At 39.0% G+C, this 19,169-nt stretch overlaps 1 protein-coding gene across 2 annotated transcripts; it reads left to right on the forward strand.

Annotated features, from left to right (window-relative positions):
* Nucleotides 1–804: 804 nt before the first annotated feature.
* On the forward strand, nucleotides 805–18,531 carry tm9sf4 (transmembrane 9 superfamily protein member 4). 2 transcript variants are annotated; one of them, XM_032569437.1, is made up of 19 exons: nucleotides 805–867; nucleotides 5,509–5,619; nucleotides 6,741–6,840; nucleotides 7,765–7,921; nucleotides 8,138–8,282; nucleotides 9,058–9,181; nucleotides 9,339–9,460; nucleotides 10,196–10,307; nucleotides 11,417–11,487; nucleotides 11,644–11,776; nucleotides 12,074–12,155; nucleotides 12,255–12,330; nucleotides 12,803–12,886; nucleotides 13,947–14,122; nucleotides 14,206–14,269; nucleotides 14,392–14,511; nucleotides 14,610–14,699; nucleotides 16,120–16,343; nucleotides 16,386–18,531. In XM_032569437.1, exons 1-18 carry the CDS (start codon nucleotides 850–852, stop codon nucleotides 16,267–16,269), a joined length of 1,935 nt encoding a protein of 644 aa, XP_032425328.1. In that variant the 5' UTR covers nucleotides 805–849; the 3' UTR covers nucleotides 16,270–16,343; nucleotides 16,386–18,531. The 2 variants fall into 2 exon arrangements, with proteins under 2 accessions (XP_032425328.1, XP_032425338.1); XM_032569447.1 differs by having other exon boundaries at nucleotides 16,395–18,531.
* The last annotated feature ends 638 nt before the right edge of the window (nucleotides 18,532–19,169 follow it).

Below are 19,169 nucleotides of genomic sequence, written 5' to 3' on the forward strand. Positions count from 1 at the left end.
TTGTTTCTGATGGATAATGATATACAGATCTTTCAAAAGACAATAGAAATATATATATATATATAAACTGGAATAAAACTGTTTCCATTTAACCATTTCGTCATGTTGGCACTATGTAGCTCATACAACATATTGTGCTGGTCCGCTACCCACCCTGTCATATATATATATATATATATATATATATATAACAATTTTGAATGATAAAAATTATGCATTTGAATTTAAACCTATTAATGGCTACACATTATTATTACATCCAGTCAATTTAAACTCAAATTACACTTAAATCTGCTTGTGGTATGAATGATTTTGGGCTTGACTGTAGAGTCGAGTCATTAAAACCCCTCAACAGTTTTCTATGACGACATTCATGTAGCAGATTCAGTGTAAGTGAAACAATAATTGAAAGGTATGTGCTCAAAATAACAGCAAAGTAAAGTTTAATCAGTGAACTTATTCACTCTGAATGAAATCAGGTGTTAAACATGTGACCCCTGAGCAATGGAGCGATCAGAAGACACCTAGAAAAACTTACCTTTCTAAGTCACATTGCTTAGAAAGGTGACATGGGCTAAGGAGCACACACCCTAAAGGGAAATGAGGCAATATGATGAGAACTGATGAAAGCAAGAACGTTCTTTTTGAGTCTTACGGGCTGCAAACAATTTGTCATATGACCCCAAAACACTGATTTCGACCCACAGGACGCTGTGAGACCCCACAGCTCCATTTATACCTAAAAAATCTGAATAAAAAATATCTATCTCTATATTTGTGGTGTTAGTTTTTTAGTCTTTGCGAAAGAATGGTCAACTTCCGGAACGTCACTAATGACACGTATTCAAAATGGCGGCCGAGGCTATGGTAAGTGGTAAAATGAACTCTTTCCTCTATCTATATATTTGCTACTCTCTACTCCTTAAATAAGCGAGACATTGCGATGTAATTACGGCAGAGGAAATTAACTGAAGCGATATATGGCATCTTAATGTAAAGATACTATTCACAGGAGTTTATTGTTTGAATGTTTGCAATGTTGCTAACTTAGTTAGCCTGTTAGCTAAAGCTAGCTTGGGTGTACAGAGCTCTGGCTGTTACAGTGATTCTCTTGAATTATGAAATTGTTTGAACACACGTCCAAGAGACCCTGGGCTCGTCAGTTATCGGGCTGTCATCCCAGCAGATACGAGATAAAGCAGAACTTGTCCAGCTAGCTTCAGCACTTACGTCTGGAAGCGTCAGTTATTATGACTGAAAGGTGTTAGCATGGCAGAAGGGAATGAAGTTCAACAAAATACCCAGAAAAAACTGGAATAAAACTGTTTCCATTTAACCATTTTGTCATGTTGGCACTATGTAGCTCATCCAACATATTGTGCTGGTCCGCTGCCCACCCTGTCATAATTCACTGTTATTGACAATTCAGTTGTTAATTAAACTTTGTGACGTTAAACTATAACGTCACAACCTACATATAAACTCACCTACATAGTTTATATGTAGGTGAGTTTATATGACTCACCTACATATAAACTACATCAGCAATAAACCAACATTTATATTCTAGATGTTGGCATAGTGAGTACAATGCGTGTCCGGATTGCAATGTGTTGCCCTTCTTATCCTGTTTGTGTTAAATGATCATGATTACGTTGTAGACTTTAAGTTTAGGTAACAAATCCTTAATACATCACACTTGTCATTATACAGGTTTTGGGGTTTTGGATATCAGCAACTTTGAAGGATTCCTTGTTGTGGAATTCGGACTTTTTCTACCAATGTTTTTTTTTTTTTTCTTATCTGAAAATGTTGATTAGATTTACTTGAACCAACATTTAGTCCAGCATATGTTTTTTTTTTGTCTGAATTGCATTAGGTTGCAGTATTTTGGATCAGTACTGGTAAATAGTTTGAGATTAACTCTGAAAATTGTAGTTCAATAATATCCCCTTCCATTATCTTTATTTAGAGCTATATCACAACTAAGTAAAGTTTCAGGCCAGACCATATTAGACTCATAGCTGGTCATTTACTCTTCAAGTTTGATTCAAATTCAGCCATGCAGTTTGTCAATGTGTCCATTCCTCTGTTTTCCATACGCGCTGGTTTCAGATTGCATTGGGGTTTGTTGACTGGAACCCATCTCGACCTGCTTACCAGTCTGTCACAGGGCAACTCAGACACAGAGCCTACACAGTTAGATTGGATCTTGTCTTGTCCAGTTATAATACAATGTAGGAATCACAGGGAATGCAGCAGATTGCGTCCTATCTAATCTTTGCTTCAATGCAATCCTGCATTCTGAGCTAGCACAGGGCGTCAGCGCGGAACAACCACTGTATAATAACAGGAGGAAACCTCCAGCAGAACCAGGATCAGCATGAATGATTGTCTGCCTCAACCTGACAGTGGCTGAAAGAATATCAAATGGACTAAGACGGTAGTCCTGGGCTAGGTGTACGTTTTATGGAAGGCAATATAAAAAGGGAATGCAATGTCAATGAAAGCAATAATTGCAAATAATGTCCAAACAAAGTGAGGAAATATCCTCAGTGTTTCCTCCTTCGGTACAACTACAAAGCTTAAGATGAGGGTCACTAACTTGTGGCCCGTTATGCTCTTCATGGTGACTCTTAATGTTGGCTAAAAGAGCTTTTATGTCATATTTGCAAAGAGCATTCACAACTGAATGACACTTAGGGTACCCAGAATTTTTTTGGATCACCAACTGTGCACTTCTCCTGATTTTTCCTGTAACAAAAATATGCAGCGAAACTTCTTGACAGCCGGAATCTTTATATGTTGGCAAAAAAAACTGTGATTAATATCTAAGATGTTAAAATCGAAGAAGTTAATTAACCAAATTAATGTAAAAAAAAGTTTTGATCCTAATTATAATTTTTTTATTACAGGGTGTTTTTCTTTAGTGGCTGGGACACTTTGGGTTTATTGCTAACATAGAACCCAGATAGTAGCTGCGTTTCTTGTACAAACGTGCATAAATGTTTGTCTGTTTTATGCTATTGACAAATATGTCATTGTGGTGTTTCCCTATGGTGCTTCCCAACAAGCTTGTTCACACGATAAGTCATTAAACATCATGGCGACAACAGATGTAAACAGTTGCATATTCATATTTCAGCCTTGCTGCTAGCGCTCGTCATCTATCAGCCAATCAGAAGAGATGTCAGTGTCTTATTCAGGGGTTGGAGTGACAAGCTCCGCCTACTTGGGGGGACGGCTACAACTTTGAGAAAATTGTAGTCTGTGATTTTACAGGAGAGCTATGGATTCAACACTTTGGAATGACACACAGCTTTTTATGAACTGGGTGATGCTCACAGAGCTCTGGTGGAGCCAGCTGCACATTTTCTGAAAAAAACAAAAACAATCCATCACCCTCCTACTACTTCCTGTCATCTTTTTTGTTGTTTTCACCAGTTGTAACATCCAGCTGTTGTGCTTGTGCCTCATATGATGTTAAAAAAGTGTTTCCATTGCAGTTTTGTGAATTGTATCCATTTTGATACAGCTGAAAAATCACCTCATCCCAGCGCAAAAACTTTTTATTGAAAAACATGAGTTTTTCTCCAAATTGGCCCGTAGCCATTAAGAAAATTTATTTTCGTAATTTCAATTTGTGCAATTCCATGGTTAATGGGAATGCAGCTAGTGAGTAGTCCATCAACATGTGGAGATGAATGAAAATCATTCCCTGTCAGTAAGGTAGTTTTACTGTAAAAGTTGAATCTCTCTGCATCTGCATTTTTGGCTTTGACACCGTTTAGGTAGAGAGGAACTCAGAGAGAACATGTTTTTCCTGTTTTGCTTGGTTCTGGATCCCCGAGGTGACATGAGCATCTTTATTCAGTCTGAAGCAGAGGACAGGTCTTTTAACTTCTTTCTACTCAGCACCATTTACATTTGTAAAGTTAAAAATCAGGCGGCTGTTATAGTTGATTCTTGCCAGCCGCTCAATTGTTTAGTCATTTATTACAAAATATGGCTGTATTGCCACATTCAGAAGGCCTTTATTTAAATCTTTATTGAACCAGTCAGTAAAGGAAACAAGAAACATGAGAACCTTAAGCCAATCAGAATTGCCTGGTTTTGCCATCTTCTTGTCTTCTTGTTTGTTCTTGTGTGCTGTCATTCTCCTCTTTCTGATGGAAAGAAGCAGCGATGTTCTACCCCCCAGCCCATACTGTGAAATAAGAGAAGTGCAGCCTGAGCTGAGCGTTTGTTTCATGCCTCGGTGCCTGTAAGGAATGGGTCGGTGTTAGTGGTGGCTTCAATAAACAGTATTTGAACAAACAGATTCTCCAGTTTGTAGTTTCCTTTTGTAACTTGATCTTCTTCTCATGGATAATAGACTCCGAAGCTGCTTGCAGTATTTTCATTCTTTTGTAAATTTTACCCTCTGAATTTTTCCCCCCCCCATTCGGGGCAGCGGCTTATTTTGAGGTCGTCCAGTAAACAGCCATTTCATAAACATGTGTGATACCTTTCAAATGAAATAACCATGTTGTTTAGTCATTGTTTATGTAGGGCAGTGGCTTGGGTGTGTCGGCGGGTCGTTGGATTTGTTCTTTGGGTTGTGGAGGTTGGTGTGGTGTGTCCATTGAAGGGCGCCGTGCTTGGTGTCTGTTGAGGTGCGCTGGCAGTGCAACGGTCAGTGTTTGCTGTGAATTCTGAAGGCAAGCAATACTGGCTTGCCAGCAAGCCAGTATGCTGGCAAGCATACTGGCTTGCCAGTATGCTTGCCAGTATGCCAATACTGGCAAGCATTGGCATACTGTGGCACATTGGCTTGCCACATGTGGCAAGCCAATACTGGCTTGCCAAATGTGGCCAAATGTTGCTTTTAGTGTCCGGTTAGTTGGTTTTGTATTGTTTTGTCTTTTTTTTTATATGTGCTGTATCTGTACACAAAAAGAATATCTGCGTTAATGAGACTTGTGTTGACACAGAGTTTTTGCTGTGAATTCTGAATGCGAAGCCGCTGCGCTGTCGGGTGGTCCGAATAAACGTTCTGAACCACGATCTCAACCACCGTGTGTGTCCGATTCCTGCCTCAAGTTTCCTTCCGACAACCACCATTAAAGAAAACACAGCGCAGAGTCTAAGGAACAGCGAGGTGTCGTCTCACACAGACAGGGTTACATTTACTTTGTATTAATTAACAGTGACCTGCGAGTGAACATGAGTCACCAGGAAAGGCTGAGAAGTGATGCTCAAGTCAGCTCAAACTTTTACCTCCTACGCTGTAGAAATCTTCTAAACTATTGTTTCCTGTCTCTGCTGCATCATTTCATTAAATTTAAAATCAAAATGAAGTGTGAAAAATAATCTGCCAACAAGGGAAACTGTATGCAGCACTCCTTTTCACAGATACAGTCTACCCAGGGTCTGGTCGGTACCTTTCTGAAGAAACTTTCCCTTCATGAACATCATGACTGTTAACTGTGAGCATTATGCAGGGTTTGTTGCTGCTGTGTGTTGCAGGAGACGTGGTGCGCCCTGCTGCTTGTGGCGCTCTTTCCTGTGGGCCGGTCCTTCTATGTCCCCGGGGTCGCTCCTCAGGACTTCCATGAGGGCGCTCAAGTAGAAATTAAGGTAAGGCTGAAACTCTAGTAAATTATTTGTGATTTTCATTTGACATTTCACAAGAAGGATGTGGTTTGAAGTTGTGTAATGTTCTCCAGGTTTTAATCTGATTGGTGAGCTTTTAGAAAGCTACACACGAAACTAAAATTGATCTTCTGTCCCTTGCTTTATTTTTGTAGGGTTGTATAATTAGTATCTTATTATTTTATTAATCAACAGTGATCCGGTTGTCCAATTTTTCACCTGAACATTGTTGTCTTTTTTATTTTGACATTCTTAGAAAAGACTAGGCCTGTGGCAATAAGGAATAAATCAATTACTGCATATATCGTTTTTCCTCTTTTCTCTCTTTCTACCAAAACCTGGATGACAAAAGTCTTCAGTGTTTTTTCCTTTTTTTGAAGGACAATACTGTTTAGAGAGACTTCATAATTCATTTTATTTCTTGTCGTTTTTGGTTTGCTTATTTATTTTGGATATTTAAAATGTCTTCCAGTTCCAGTGTTAAATGTTCATTAGCATTTAAAGTTTATTGATTTTTCAGAATGTATTTCTGCGCTATTATGTCATTATATTATTTGAAAATGGTCTCAAAACAACATTATTGCAATAATATTTATCATTCAGCAAAATTTGTTCCAATCCTAGAAAAGATTTGTCACCTTACATGAAACTCCCCAGTTAACAGTTTTTATGAACCTTCTGTGTCTCTCTTTGTTTTTATTAAAAATTGTAATTGGGTGGGGGTTTTTTTCAATTTGCCCATTTCAAAGCAGAAAATATTTAAATATCTTGTAAACCAGAATTGTCAGAAGATATGAGATAACATCTTAGTGCTGAAAACTATCAGAAGTTCAGATGAAACAAGCTGCCAGCTATTTAAACTGGCTATTTGTTGCTGGGATTTTCCTCCCAATACATCATAAATTGTTAAAAATTAGAAACTTCTCCACTAAGAACACCAACATCCTTTTATAAATTCAGCACTCATGACTTCAGGTATCTTTATTTAGGATGTAGAGGTACTTGATGCTTTTAAATGTTTCCTGTTTGCTGTAGACCATGTTGCCGGTGTGTGTCTGTGTGTGTTTGCATGAGCCAGTGTTGACTGAATGCGATTGTCTTTTCAGGCGGTCAAGCTGACCAGCTCCCGTACGCAGCTTCCATATGAATACTATTCCCTGCCTTTCTGTAAGCCCGGCTCTGTCTTATATAAGGCGGAAAACTTGGGTAGGTGGGCTGCAGAATGTGGCATTGATTTTTATAAATTTGCTTGTTTTTCAGTCTAATATGTTCATGTTAAAAAAAAAAAATTCTATGACTTAGATGAATTTATGTGTATGGTTAAGCATAGCTTGTCAGACAGTATGTGGGGCCCGTGTGCTGAAGAGAGTTTAAACTTGATTGACATTATTTACAAAACATATTTACACTCTCTCAAAATGGGTTTTGCACACCAGTACAAAATGCTAGCAGTCATTTTGTTTTATTTACCTATTTTCCATAATGTCTCACAATGCTCAAGGGAATTTTGTGTTAAATCTCATTTTAACAGTTTTTTTTTTCTTTTAATTTGTGTTAAAACAGATACTATATTAGAAACTGGTGTTAATTTGAGTATGTTTAACACAGCAAAAAGTTATTGTGCTATTTGTGTTTTATTTTTGTCCGTTTTGATGCAGCCTGTCAGTATCCTAAATGCTGCAGAAAACGCTGCAGTCTTTGTTTTGATGTACGGTGGCCCTGAGGTGCAAACCACTTCAACAAATTCAAAAACACATTAACAAAACAGAAAGGGTACGTCCCAGTGGGAGACCTGAGAAATGGCTGTTTGGACGACAGTGCTTTTGAACCCGTTGTTGCGATAAGCTATAGCGTCCGCCACTAAGAACAGCAATCTGCCAGCGAATACAGCAAAAAGAACATTTGGCAGTAAACAGATTAGCTCATCTTTGTACAGTTCACACTCACTAAGATGAACTAATTTTAAACATGCTAAGAACAAGTTAAAGGAGAAATTGTATTTGTAAAATGAATTTTTTTTAATGTTTTGTTCACTTATTTTTTTGACATCTTCAGATATTTAAATATCTAACTTTAGTAATTCTTGTGCTTTTGTTTCTAATGTCTTTTATCCCGGTGTTATTTGCCCAGGTGAGGTTTTGCGTGGAGATCGCATTGTGAATACGCTCTACAATGTGAAGATGAACGAGGATAAGAAATGCGAGCTGATGTGCGTCAAGAAGAAGCTCAACGTGGAGGAGAGCAAACTGGTGGCTGAACGAATCCAGGAGGAGTACTACGTTCACCTGTGAGTTCATCCCATTTACCCGCTAATGCCCATTTATCAAGCAGAAAACCAACAAGCTCGTTCCAAATAACTGCTCTTAATATAATCCAACAGGAACCAGTTTTCAATTTGTTTATTTTAGTTTTTACTTTCTCGCATTTATAATCTAACCGTGGGAATTAAAGGCTTGGGAATTGGAAACCAAATGAAGAGCTATGTTGATGTGTGTTATTTCAGGATTGCAGACAACCTTCCAGTTGCCACCAGGTTGGAGTTTTACCCCAACAGAGAAACGGGAGGGGATGAAGAGCAGAAGAAGGTTGCAGATAAAGATGTTCAGTTTGAACATGGCTACAGACTTGGCTTTTTCGACAACAACAAGGTAGATTTCACACTTGTCTCTTTAGAATCAGCTTTTGCTTCATCACTCACTAAATGACCCAACCTGAGGAATGCGCATGTTTATCATTAACCATACAAGTGAATGTTAATATAGTAGAATATTGTTAAAAATCTTTTTATTTCTGTTTTCTGATAAAGGCTTTACATGAACTTTTGAATGTCAGATAAACAATTTAAAGAGTTTAAAAACAGTGAGTTAAAGATTCTATATAGATTTGATGAGCTGATAAAGCCCACCAAGTTATCACTGCACGTTTATAATTAACAATAGTGACCTCACCGTTGCCAACTCAACAACTTTCTTGATATATTGAGCAACATTTCAGACAAAAAAATTGGTATCGGCCAATATTGGAATCAGCAGGATAAGCTTTTTAAAAGATCGGTAATTGGTGATCGGCCAGAAAACTGCAATCAGTGCACCCCTAGTAAATATGTAATGCAAATTTTGAGTGAAATTTAAAAATGTCTCAAAACAGACAACAAAACACAAATTAAACATGTTTCCGTCTACTGGTTTGGAGCTAATCAACCAGGCTGTGCAGATGTTGCCAGCATGGCTCTAACAAACAGGAAGTAGATGTTGTAAACTAGCATGGAGCACATATCTTAGAATAATGGAGAGTTTTCCCATCACTCCAAGCAAGCCTTCATCTGTTCAATCAATTGGATTTCCAGTTCTGAGCAATATGAAACAGAAGTTTGGGAAAACACTAATTAAATTCTGTGTTGTTGTTGTTTTTTTCTTGTTCCAGTTTTATCTGCACAACCACCTGTCCTTCATCCTGTACTTCCACAGGGAGAAAGTAGAAGAGGGAGAGACTCACAACTACAGAGTGGTGCGTTTTGAGGTTGTACCTCAAAGTGTCAAAGTGGAAGGTTGGTATCAACACGAGCTTTCCAAAAGCTTTGGCTTTGGTGATTGTGTCAAACCTGAGGTTAACGATAACTACTGCATTTTGGTCAAATGAAGCGAATGTGTCGGTTAGAAAGTCACCTGTTGCTTTGAATTTCTTTTTCTCTTTTTAATATGTAGCTCTGAAGGCCATTGAAACAGATAAAACCTGCACGCTGCCTGAAGCCAGTGGTTCTGCCGCCCAAGAGATTGACCCAACCAAAGACAACGAGATTCTTTTCACATATTCTGTCACCTGGAAGGTCAGCGAAATGAAACCCTTTTTAATCAAAGGTCAGACCTGGATGTAAACCATCTAAAACCCTCAATATAAATAGATCAGCTGGGCTGACGCAGAGAATAAACAAAACAACACTTCTGATGTTTCTAAATTGAATTTAGAAAATATATTGGTCAAAAAACAGTCACCATAAGGATTTAACTAATCTGTTTAAGATAAAACTGCTGTACTTAAATATTATAGTTGGCGTAAAATTAAAATGACCATCCATGCTTGTTTCAATTGGCAAAACTCAGCTCACCTAAATCTATTAGCTATTTTTTTTGATCAACAGATAGTTTTTTTTCCCCCTGCTGATTCTGATGAATGTGGTGATGAAACAGGTTCATCTCGCTTAAAAGATAAACCTGTTTATCTTTTAACAGTAATCGGAGATCTCTTCTCAGACACTTAGGCCATCTTTAGGTCCTTATTGTGACTCTTTAAAATGCGTTTAGGAGTATTTACCGTCCTGGTGCCTTAAGATTTCAGTGTGTTTTCCTGATTTCAAAGCTTGAGTTCACTGTTTGGCATGTTTGATACCTGGTATCCAACCAGGTATCTATCTAAAAATAGAGCGATTTTTTTTAGATAGATATCTAAAAAAAATCTTTTTTTTTTTTTTTTAGATAGATTAGGTTTATGTAAAAAATTATATAAATTTAATCTAATTTTTTCCTCAGTTTGAATCACTGAACTTCTTGTCTCATTTGCACAGGAGAGTGAGGTGAAGTGGGCCTCTCGCTGGGACACATACCTGACAATGAGCGACGTCCAGATTCACTGGTTCTCCATCGTCAACTCTGTGGTGGTCGTCTTCTTCCTCTCTGGTACGGCTGTAATGCTCGCGTTCTCACTAAAACCAGGAAGATAGATCACATAACACCAGTTTTAAAGTCTCTCCACTGGCTCCCTGTAGCTCAAAGAATAGACTTTAAAATACTGTTGTTAGTTTATAAATCACTGAACGGCTTAGCACCACAATACATCAAAGATCTGCTGTTGTTGTATCAACCTTCCAGACCTCTCAGGTCTTCTGGTTCTGGTTCTGCTCTGCATCCACAGAACCAGAACCAAACGAGGAGAAGCAGCTTTCAGCATCTATGCACCACGAATTTGGAACAAACTTCCAGAAAACTGTAAAACAGCTGAAACACTGACTTCTTTTAAATCTCAACTGAAAACCCACCTGTTTAGGATTGTATTTGAAACGTAATCAATTACAAATTTATTGATGGATCTTGACTTAATGTCGTGTTTTGATTGTTGATTCTATGTTGCTTTGTGTTTCTGTGTTTGATATGATGTAAAGCACTTTGAAATGCCTTGCTGCTGAAATGTGCTATACAAATCAAATTTGATTTGATTTCATTTTCATTTAAAAACACACCACACCATCGTCCTTCTACTACTTCCTGTCATCATCTTCATGGTTTGCACCAGTGGTAACATCTGGTTGTTGATGCAAAAAAATGTTGCCATTACAGTTTTGTGAAATAAACCAGTTTTGATATGGCCGCAAATCAGAATCAGCTTTTATTGTCATCATACAGCAAAGAAAACAGACAACATAGGACCAAGGGTAGACGGGTCCCTGAGGCTGCAGCTCACTGCCCTTTCGTAAGATGAGAATAATGACATCATATCTCACACTGTCAGATTTGACTCTGTGTCCCTACAGGACACAGGATGAGGTTTCAAAAGAAAAAGAAAAAACACATCATCCTAGCACTGCACTTTTTTGTTGAAAATGAGAGTTTTCTGTTTTTTTCAACTTGGTGTGTTTTGATTAAGCAAATTTATTTTCAAAATGTCAAATTGCGCAGTTATATGGTTAATGGAAACGAGGCTACTGTTGTGTCATTCTAAATGCCACAGCAAGAGTTTGTCTTTCTGGCATTGCATGAACCCTTTCTCCTTCTCTGCCTTTGTCTTCCAGGGATTTTGAGTATGATCATCATCAGAACTTTGCGGAAGGACATTGCCAATTACAACAGAGATGACGACATTGTAAGAAAATACAAAACGGATCAAAGAGTTTGATCTGCCTGTTTGCTCCAAGAAATCGTTTTTATCTTTGAGATTTTCTTGCCTGTTAAAATCTTGGTTTTTGTTCAGAGGTTCAGTTCTGGTTTTTACTAAGCAGCGTTTCTCATTTCTAACCAGGAAGACACGATGGAGGAGTCGGGATGGAAGAACGTCCATGGCGATGTCTTCAGACCGCCGCAGTATCCCATGATCCTCAGCTCCCTGCTGGGCTCAGGGATCCAGCTTTTCTGCATGATCCTCATTGTCATCTGTGAGTTTGGCTTCCATCCTCTTTGCTCTACAAAACTTTGCCGTTTTCGAAATTCTTATTCCTTATATGATTTTTAAAACATCTGTACGTGACCAACATGCTCATTTATGAAGTCTAATAAAAAATTATGTTTGGATGAATGAATAAAGAAATAATAAAACACAAACTACTGCAGCTGTTTTACAGGTCGCTGTTTTCATTTAGCCTGTTCTCACTATGCTTATCGTGCCGTTTTAGCTCAGATCCACAGTTGAATCTTTCCTCAGCTAATAACTCTCGTCTGTTTTTGTGTTGCAGTTGTTGCCATGCTGGGCATGTTGTCTCCATCGAGCAGAGGAGCCTTGATGACTACTTCATGTTTCCTCTTCATGTTTATGGGGTAAAGGCCTCGATAGCTGCTTTAAATCCTCACAGAAACAGAATAAAGTGATGTTATTTCAACGAGGATACCTTTAACCTGTGGATGTTTTTCCTTCAGTGTGTTTGGGGGTTATTTTGCTGGCAGACTGTACCGCACACTGAAGGGCCATCGGTGGAGGAAAGGAGCATTTTGTGTAAGTCAATCTTTAGTGTTTCTTTTTTTTTATATATATATTCTTATGACAGAATTGTATTCATTTCATCCAATCTTTCTGGTTGAAGCGTAGTTCACTAGAAACGTGCAGAACAAGTTTTCTTCTCTGGTCAAAGGCAGGCACAGAGCAACACAGTCAACAGCCTAAAACATTCTAACACAGAGATCCAGAGAACAGCAGTGATGCTCTACTCACTGACTGTAACGTGTCTCAAAACAACATGTAGAGCACAACTCTGGAGCTTTGTTTCAAAGTTGAGTCTGACTACTAAGCAATTTGTAAGGTTTCGACTGTGTTTAATGCAACGTTTGTATTGTTAGTATTTAGATATGACTGCAACATTAAAATTGTTCAGTGACCTCCAAGCATGAAACCAACTTTATGTTTTGCTGGAGCGAGTTTAGGGGAGCGACTGGGGCTGAAGTCTGTTTTTCATCTGTTTCTCTTCTAGACGGCCACTTTGTATCCCGGAGCGGTGTTTGGAATCTGCTTCGTTCTGAACTGTTTCATTTGGGGGGAGCACTCCTCGGGAGCAGTGAGTTCAGTCCTTTTAAACCCAACCAGAAAGGTTTTCTATTGGGAGTAAATGCTACTAAACCTCTGAAGCTTTTCTGGATCAAACATTATAGTCGGTGTAAGATATTTCAGTTCATACTTGTTGTTATCTAAGGTGGTCATAGGGAGAAAAAATACTTTCTGGTGATGTCACAACCCAATACTGGGATTTAAATTGATCAGTCTGAATGTTTTAGATCATCTGGAGATGATAAAATCAACTCAAGATTATTTTTAGAATCAGTAAAATAGCTTTTTAATTTAATGAAGGTAGGAGGGTCTGTAGCAGAAGCCAACTTCACATTGTTGGTGGCTAATAGTTAGCAGTCCCTGTCAGTGTTCATTGTTTATGTAAGCAAGTGTTGTCAGCCGCCAGTCTGCCATTAAAGGAGCAGTGTTATGTAAAATCAACTTTTTGGAGCTGCACATTATATTATAATGTTATTCCTTCATCAAAAACATACCTGGAGTGTTGCTTTGATTCTTTCACACATGTTTGAGAAATCCTTTAATCTCCATGGTAACCATTCAGCTGAACGCCTGAACCGAGCACCACCTTCGTGGACGTAGTTCCTCCTCAGAACTGCGGTTTTTAAGCTTCCCACCTCACAGAGCAGCCATCTCCCATGACTCTCTCACTCTGCTCCTTCAGACTAGCCAGCAGCAATTAGTAAACAACTGGTGGAACTGCACATCTGCTGAGCTCATTATATGAACTATTTCTAGGTGCAACACTGGTAAAAACATTGTTAAAGGGTTAATGGAGAGGAGCCATGTTGTGATGATTTCCTAAAGGCAGGGTTTCAGAAAGAGCAGGGATTTTTAAAGAGACAAAGTCAAATTTCTTTAAGTCATATTCAACATATGAAGCATTTTTATAACAACTGAAGGTAACGTTACTTGATTGTGTTATAAAACAAAGGCAAAACAAGACAGGATGAAGGCTAAACATTAGTTTTTCTTAGCTTTTCAAGGTCGATTTCTCTCATCTGATGTTTCTTGACATTTCTCTTGGTCTCCTGTCCTGCTCTGGATTCCAGGTTCCCTTCACCACCATGCTGGCCCTGCTGTGCATGTGGTTTGGCATCTCCATGCCTTTGGTCTACCTGGGTTACTACTTTGGCTTCCGTAAGCAGCCTTATGATAACCCGGTGCGCACCAACCAGATTCCCCGCCAGGTCCCGGAGCAGCGCTGGTACATGAACAAGTTTGTGGGGTGAGTGTGCTCCAGAACCTCGTCCGTTCTATTTATTTATAGTGCATGAACTAAAAGTTTTCTTTTCTTTATCTGCCTCCCAGAATCCTCATGGCTGGGATCTTACCGTTTGGCGCCATGTTCATAGAACTCTTCTTCATCTTCAGTGTAAGTCTAAGCTCATCTTTTCAGTTCCAAGGAAATTATTCCCTATATTAGGAAATGAAAAGGAAGGTTACATCCCAGGCTCTGTAACATCTTCATCAATGTGTTTGTGTCGCCACCTACAGGCCATCTGGGAGAATCAGTTTTACTACCTCTTTGGCTTTCTGTTCCTGGTTTTCATCATCCTGGTGGTGTCCTGCTCTCAGATCAGCATTGTGATGGTCTATTTCCAGCTGTGTGCAGAGGTAAGGCCGCCAAGACGCAGGAGTGTTGCTGTGGTTACGTGGCGTTTCGTGCCACACGGAGAACGATGATGTGCCGTGTCTGTGTTCCTCACCGTCAGGACTACCGGTGGTGGTGGAGAACGTTCCTGGTGTCAGGAGGCTCTGCTTTCTACGTCCTGATTTACGCCGTCTTCTACTTTGCCAATAAGGTAAAAACCAGGAGAACTCAACTCTGATCAGAGCTGTACTTAATCATTCTTCATCACAAGAAACTGCTGTCTGATTAACAGTCTCTACAAAAGCTTTACATGAATATAAAAATTAATTCAATTCAAAAATACTTTTCTGAATTCCGAGGGAAATTAAATGTTGCTCACATTATTCCAGTTTGTTCAAAACAATTGTACTGGATACTGATGGTAGGGAATGCAACCAACAAATATTTTCTGACTAGAGGTTAGGGAAGTATTTGACGCTATTGCTGAACAGTGCAAAAATAAGTCTTTTCTGTCTGTACCATTAAAAAATGTGAGTTTTTCAGGAACTAAAATATTTGTAAGGGCGGTCAGGCTGTCTGCTTATGGAAGCCAAATAATGTATCATGGATATGCAGAGCTTTAGTCCCTCATGCTTGAAGCATAACATCCAACACAATATTTTTTGCATCTAGAATATTGTGCAAACTGATGTCACAATGACTTGATTTACCGTGTAGCTCTTATTAGAATTAAAACTAATCTTTTCTTTAAAGAGAAAGTTTTTGAAGTTATCAGTAAATTCTTTCTTTCTGCGCATCCTTGAAAAGTTTTAAGTCTTAAATTGATGTATCTAAAATTGAGGCCTTAAAATGTTTTAAATTCCGTTAAATAAAGAAATCTGCCTTAAATATGTTAGTCACAGGTGACAGGACTATTTATTTATTCTGTGGTTTATTTTTCTCGTGAGTCTTTTCTGTCAGGCGAAAGTTTTAGTCGCATAAAGACATCTTCATTACATTCTTTGAGTCAAGGTGATTGAGGCTATCGCTAGCTAGCTGCTAATATACCCGTAGCAGCTAGCATTTTGTGTCCATCATTGGTAAGTGTAAATAACCACCAGTTGACAGGACAACATTCATGTTCACCACCGGCTCACTTTTGTTGCCAACCCATACGATGCTATGTGCATCCTGGGCTTAAAAAAAAACAAAAAAAACTCACTCTACCATGTAAAATGTGCAATTTTCTTTTGTATATTTTTGCTATAATGAAAGTCTTGAATTTCAATCATAATGGTCTTAAAATGTCTGAAGTTTGAGTTGGTGAAACCTGCAGGACGACATTAAATGGCAGCGGGTTTGTGTCAGGGAAGAAATTGGGAAGCTATCAAACTGACCTCCATTTTAGAAATGTCCAACTTAATCAAACTGAAAATATTCATATTTATAACATACAGACCACTGGTAAGTCTGTCGCTGTTTTCTCAGCCAAAACACCTTCCCTGCTGCTAATTGGTTGGGAAACGGTAATGTGTTGCTAGCAGCTAAAAAGGTGGTTCTCCAATCGGTCACTCTAACGTGACCTCTTGTCTGTTTCAAGTGTTTCTGATTTAAAAACTAAATCACCTTCTGTGTGTGTGATTTGTCTCTAGCTGGACATTGTGGAGTTCATCCCCTCCCTGTTGTACTTTGGTTACACCACCCTCATGGTGCTGTCCTTCTGGCTGCTAACGGGCACAATCGGTTTCTACGCAGCCTACATGTTCATCAGGAAAATCTACGCCGCGGTCAAGATCGACTGATTCCTCGGAGCCGCTGATGTTCTCCTAGTTCTTTGTTTATTTTTCTGAATTTTTTTTAATACGTTTGTTTTTTAATTATTATTATTATTATTATTATTATTATTATTATTATTATTATTATTATTATTATTATTATTCTTTTTGTCCAACAAGCACTGACTTGTGTGCAGAAGTAACAGGGGTTTCTTGATATGATGCAACAACCCCATCTGCTGGCCACATGGTGGAATAACAGGCGAGACCTGGACAGCAGCCTCCTCTACTGGGAATGTTGGTGTCTCCTGTCGCCTCACCCTGCACACACACACACACCCCAGAGACACACACACACACAGCGGGCCAAAGCTTGTCAGATAAATTTCTGCAAATTTTTTTCCCCAATGTTTCCAACTTGAAGTTTTCATTTCATTTGGCCATCATCATATTTTTTTGTTGTTGTTGTGTTTTTTTTCTTTTCCTCTCTTTTAATTGTCTCCTTGGACGCCATTTTCTTGTGTTTTCTTCACACTAATCGCGTCTGACTCTTCACTGATTCTGTCAGAGGGAGACTTTACGTTTCGGTTCAGAGACTGTTTGGATCAGGGTTTTGGTGTTTGACTTGATGGGGAATTATGCTGGGCTCTTTTACATTGTAATACAAGAAAAGGATTAAATGTTCCATGACTTTTTTTTTTTAAATGGGTTTGCCGCGTCCCCGTTGGAACCAAGTTGCTCACAATCCGTCTCGGCGTAACCCTCTTCGTTTATTCTAAACGTTTCAGAACCGCTTCTGATTGGACGTAAATATTTGGAGCGAACGGCGGTGTCTACGGCGACACAGGTGGAGCGGCCACGGGACGAACGGCACGAAGGAGGAGGCCGTTTGCGTTCGAAAGCAGAACGTACTGATGTATCTTCAACAGTGTAGCCTTAGCAGTCCCAGAGCCTGCAGAACTATGCAGTAATGGAAAGAGTGTTTAAAGCTAATATCAAAGGACCATATTTGTTTCAAAGGAAAAAAGAAAATCACAGTAATCCCTAAAGTTTGACTTTTGTTCACGACTTCTCCATAAAGCTGCAGCGAAGTGTGTGAAAATGGCTTTCAACAGAGTTTCAGCTGTCCAGTGTTCTTAACACACACACAGTCAGCTGGTGTTACAGGTTTGCACATCTTACACATCAACTTACTTTCTCCCCTGATACTTTAGCTTAAAAACTATCTTTAGGTTCCATTTCAGAAAGTGGTGACATTAAGGGCTCCCCAAAGATCATCCATTGTAGCAAAAACATTGAGATGTGTACAGTTTTGCTCAGTGGCTACAGGAGAAAGTTGAGTGATTCACTTAGAGTTGAAAATCTATTCCCTTCCTTCACATCTGATATGTTGGTGTGAATAATACAGATGAATCTATAATTAGCACTAAAGCTATGAATTTCTTGGCACCTGTGGTGAATCACCGCTCACATAACGGCTGCAGCGGCTTCGTTGAATAACTGGATCCGTTTTCAGATTTCCTGAAATCCCACAAAATCCTTTTTTTCTGGGCTTAACGGCACAGAATCCAGCTAACGGACTGAGAGTTGCAGAAGAGGAAACTGTTTCCAAGCCCCTAATCAAGTAAAATGGAAGTAACATTTATTTCATTTATTTTGGGATTTGAATTAAATAACATATTTCTGGGAGAGGTTTTTTTTTTCTCTCTTCCTCTCCCTTTACAGTGTACTGGTACTTAAATCTTCACTCATTTAAACCAAGAAAGTGGAAATGAGTCATTTCCTGGTCCTCATTATAATCCCTAACTGCTACAAAGGAGTTCCCAGAGGAGAGGCGAGACGAGCTGAGATCAGTCTGGCTTGGTGGATTCTTACAGATTTATGTCCATTTGCTTATCGAACCTTATTAAACTTTCCGAATCCTCATTACTTCTGCCTGATTTTAAGGTGGAGCCACTCCTCTCCTGCTGCTGAGGTGCACACGCCAGGAGAGATTTTTATTTTTTTTAAAACAGACTCGAGAGGCCTGGGTTCTGTGTGTGTGAACATATGCACAGATCCGGGTTTCCAGTGTAAATAAGAGCTTTGTATTTGTTACGTTTGGCTGTTTGTGGCACTCTGTAATGATTCCTGTCATTGTTTTAGCCAAAAGCATGATGCTCTTGATGACTTTTTAGAGCAACGTTTTTTTTTTGTTGTTTTTTTTTAACTTTCTGTTTGTTTCTTTTACAGATTGTCTATATACAAAATGTACAATGACAATAAAGTGATGACAAGTTGAATATGAAAGCCGGCTCTTTTTTTAAAAAAATTTTTTTATTGACTTTGCAGGACGGATTCTAATAGACATTCTCTACCGGGTAGGAACGCTGTAAATGGAAGACGACGAGGTGAAGTGGGCCCTGACTGGGAGAGTGGAGCGAACACACACACCTGGTAGGTCAGTCATGGCTGCTGGGGCCCACCAGGCTCCAAACAAACTCGGTAATTGCGCTGTACTGACACATGCAAAGAATGACTAATTTAAAAAGCATCAAATTTTATTAAAGATGCAGACCTCCAATTAATTCAGTCACCCTAATTTTAAGTTCTACTGTAGTGGTAACTTGGTAGATCATACATTTATTGAATGTTGTGAACAGTTCTCTAAAATGCCAATAGTAAAACAACAACCCAGGAGCTCCATACGAGTCACTAAATAATACTTTGTTCAGAGTCGGCAGCAAGTTGCGAAATACAGTGAGAACAACCAGATGCACGGTCCCACCAGGTGTTTACTAATCTGATGCCATCAATCCATTCACTCACATGAAGGGCCGCTATCAGGCAGAAGCTCTGAAAGTTAGAAACTGCGGCTCCGAGGAGGAGCGTCTTATTTAGAAATAAGTTATCTTGTGAAGAGATTTTCATAGTTGAGCAACGGCTTC

Source organism: Xiphophorus hellerii, chromosome 1 (assembly GCF_003331165.1).
Source record: "Xiphophorus hellerii strain 12219 chromosome 1, Xiphophorus_hellerii-4.1, whole genome shotgun sequence".
NCBI classification, from domain to species: Eukaryota; Metazoa; Chordata; class Actinopteri; order Cyprinodontiformes; family Poeciliidae; genus Xiphophorus; species Xiphophorus hellerii.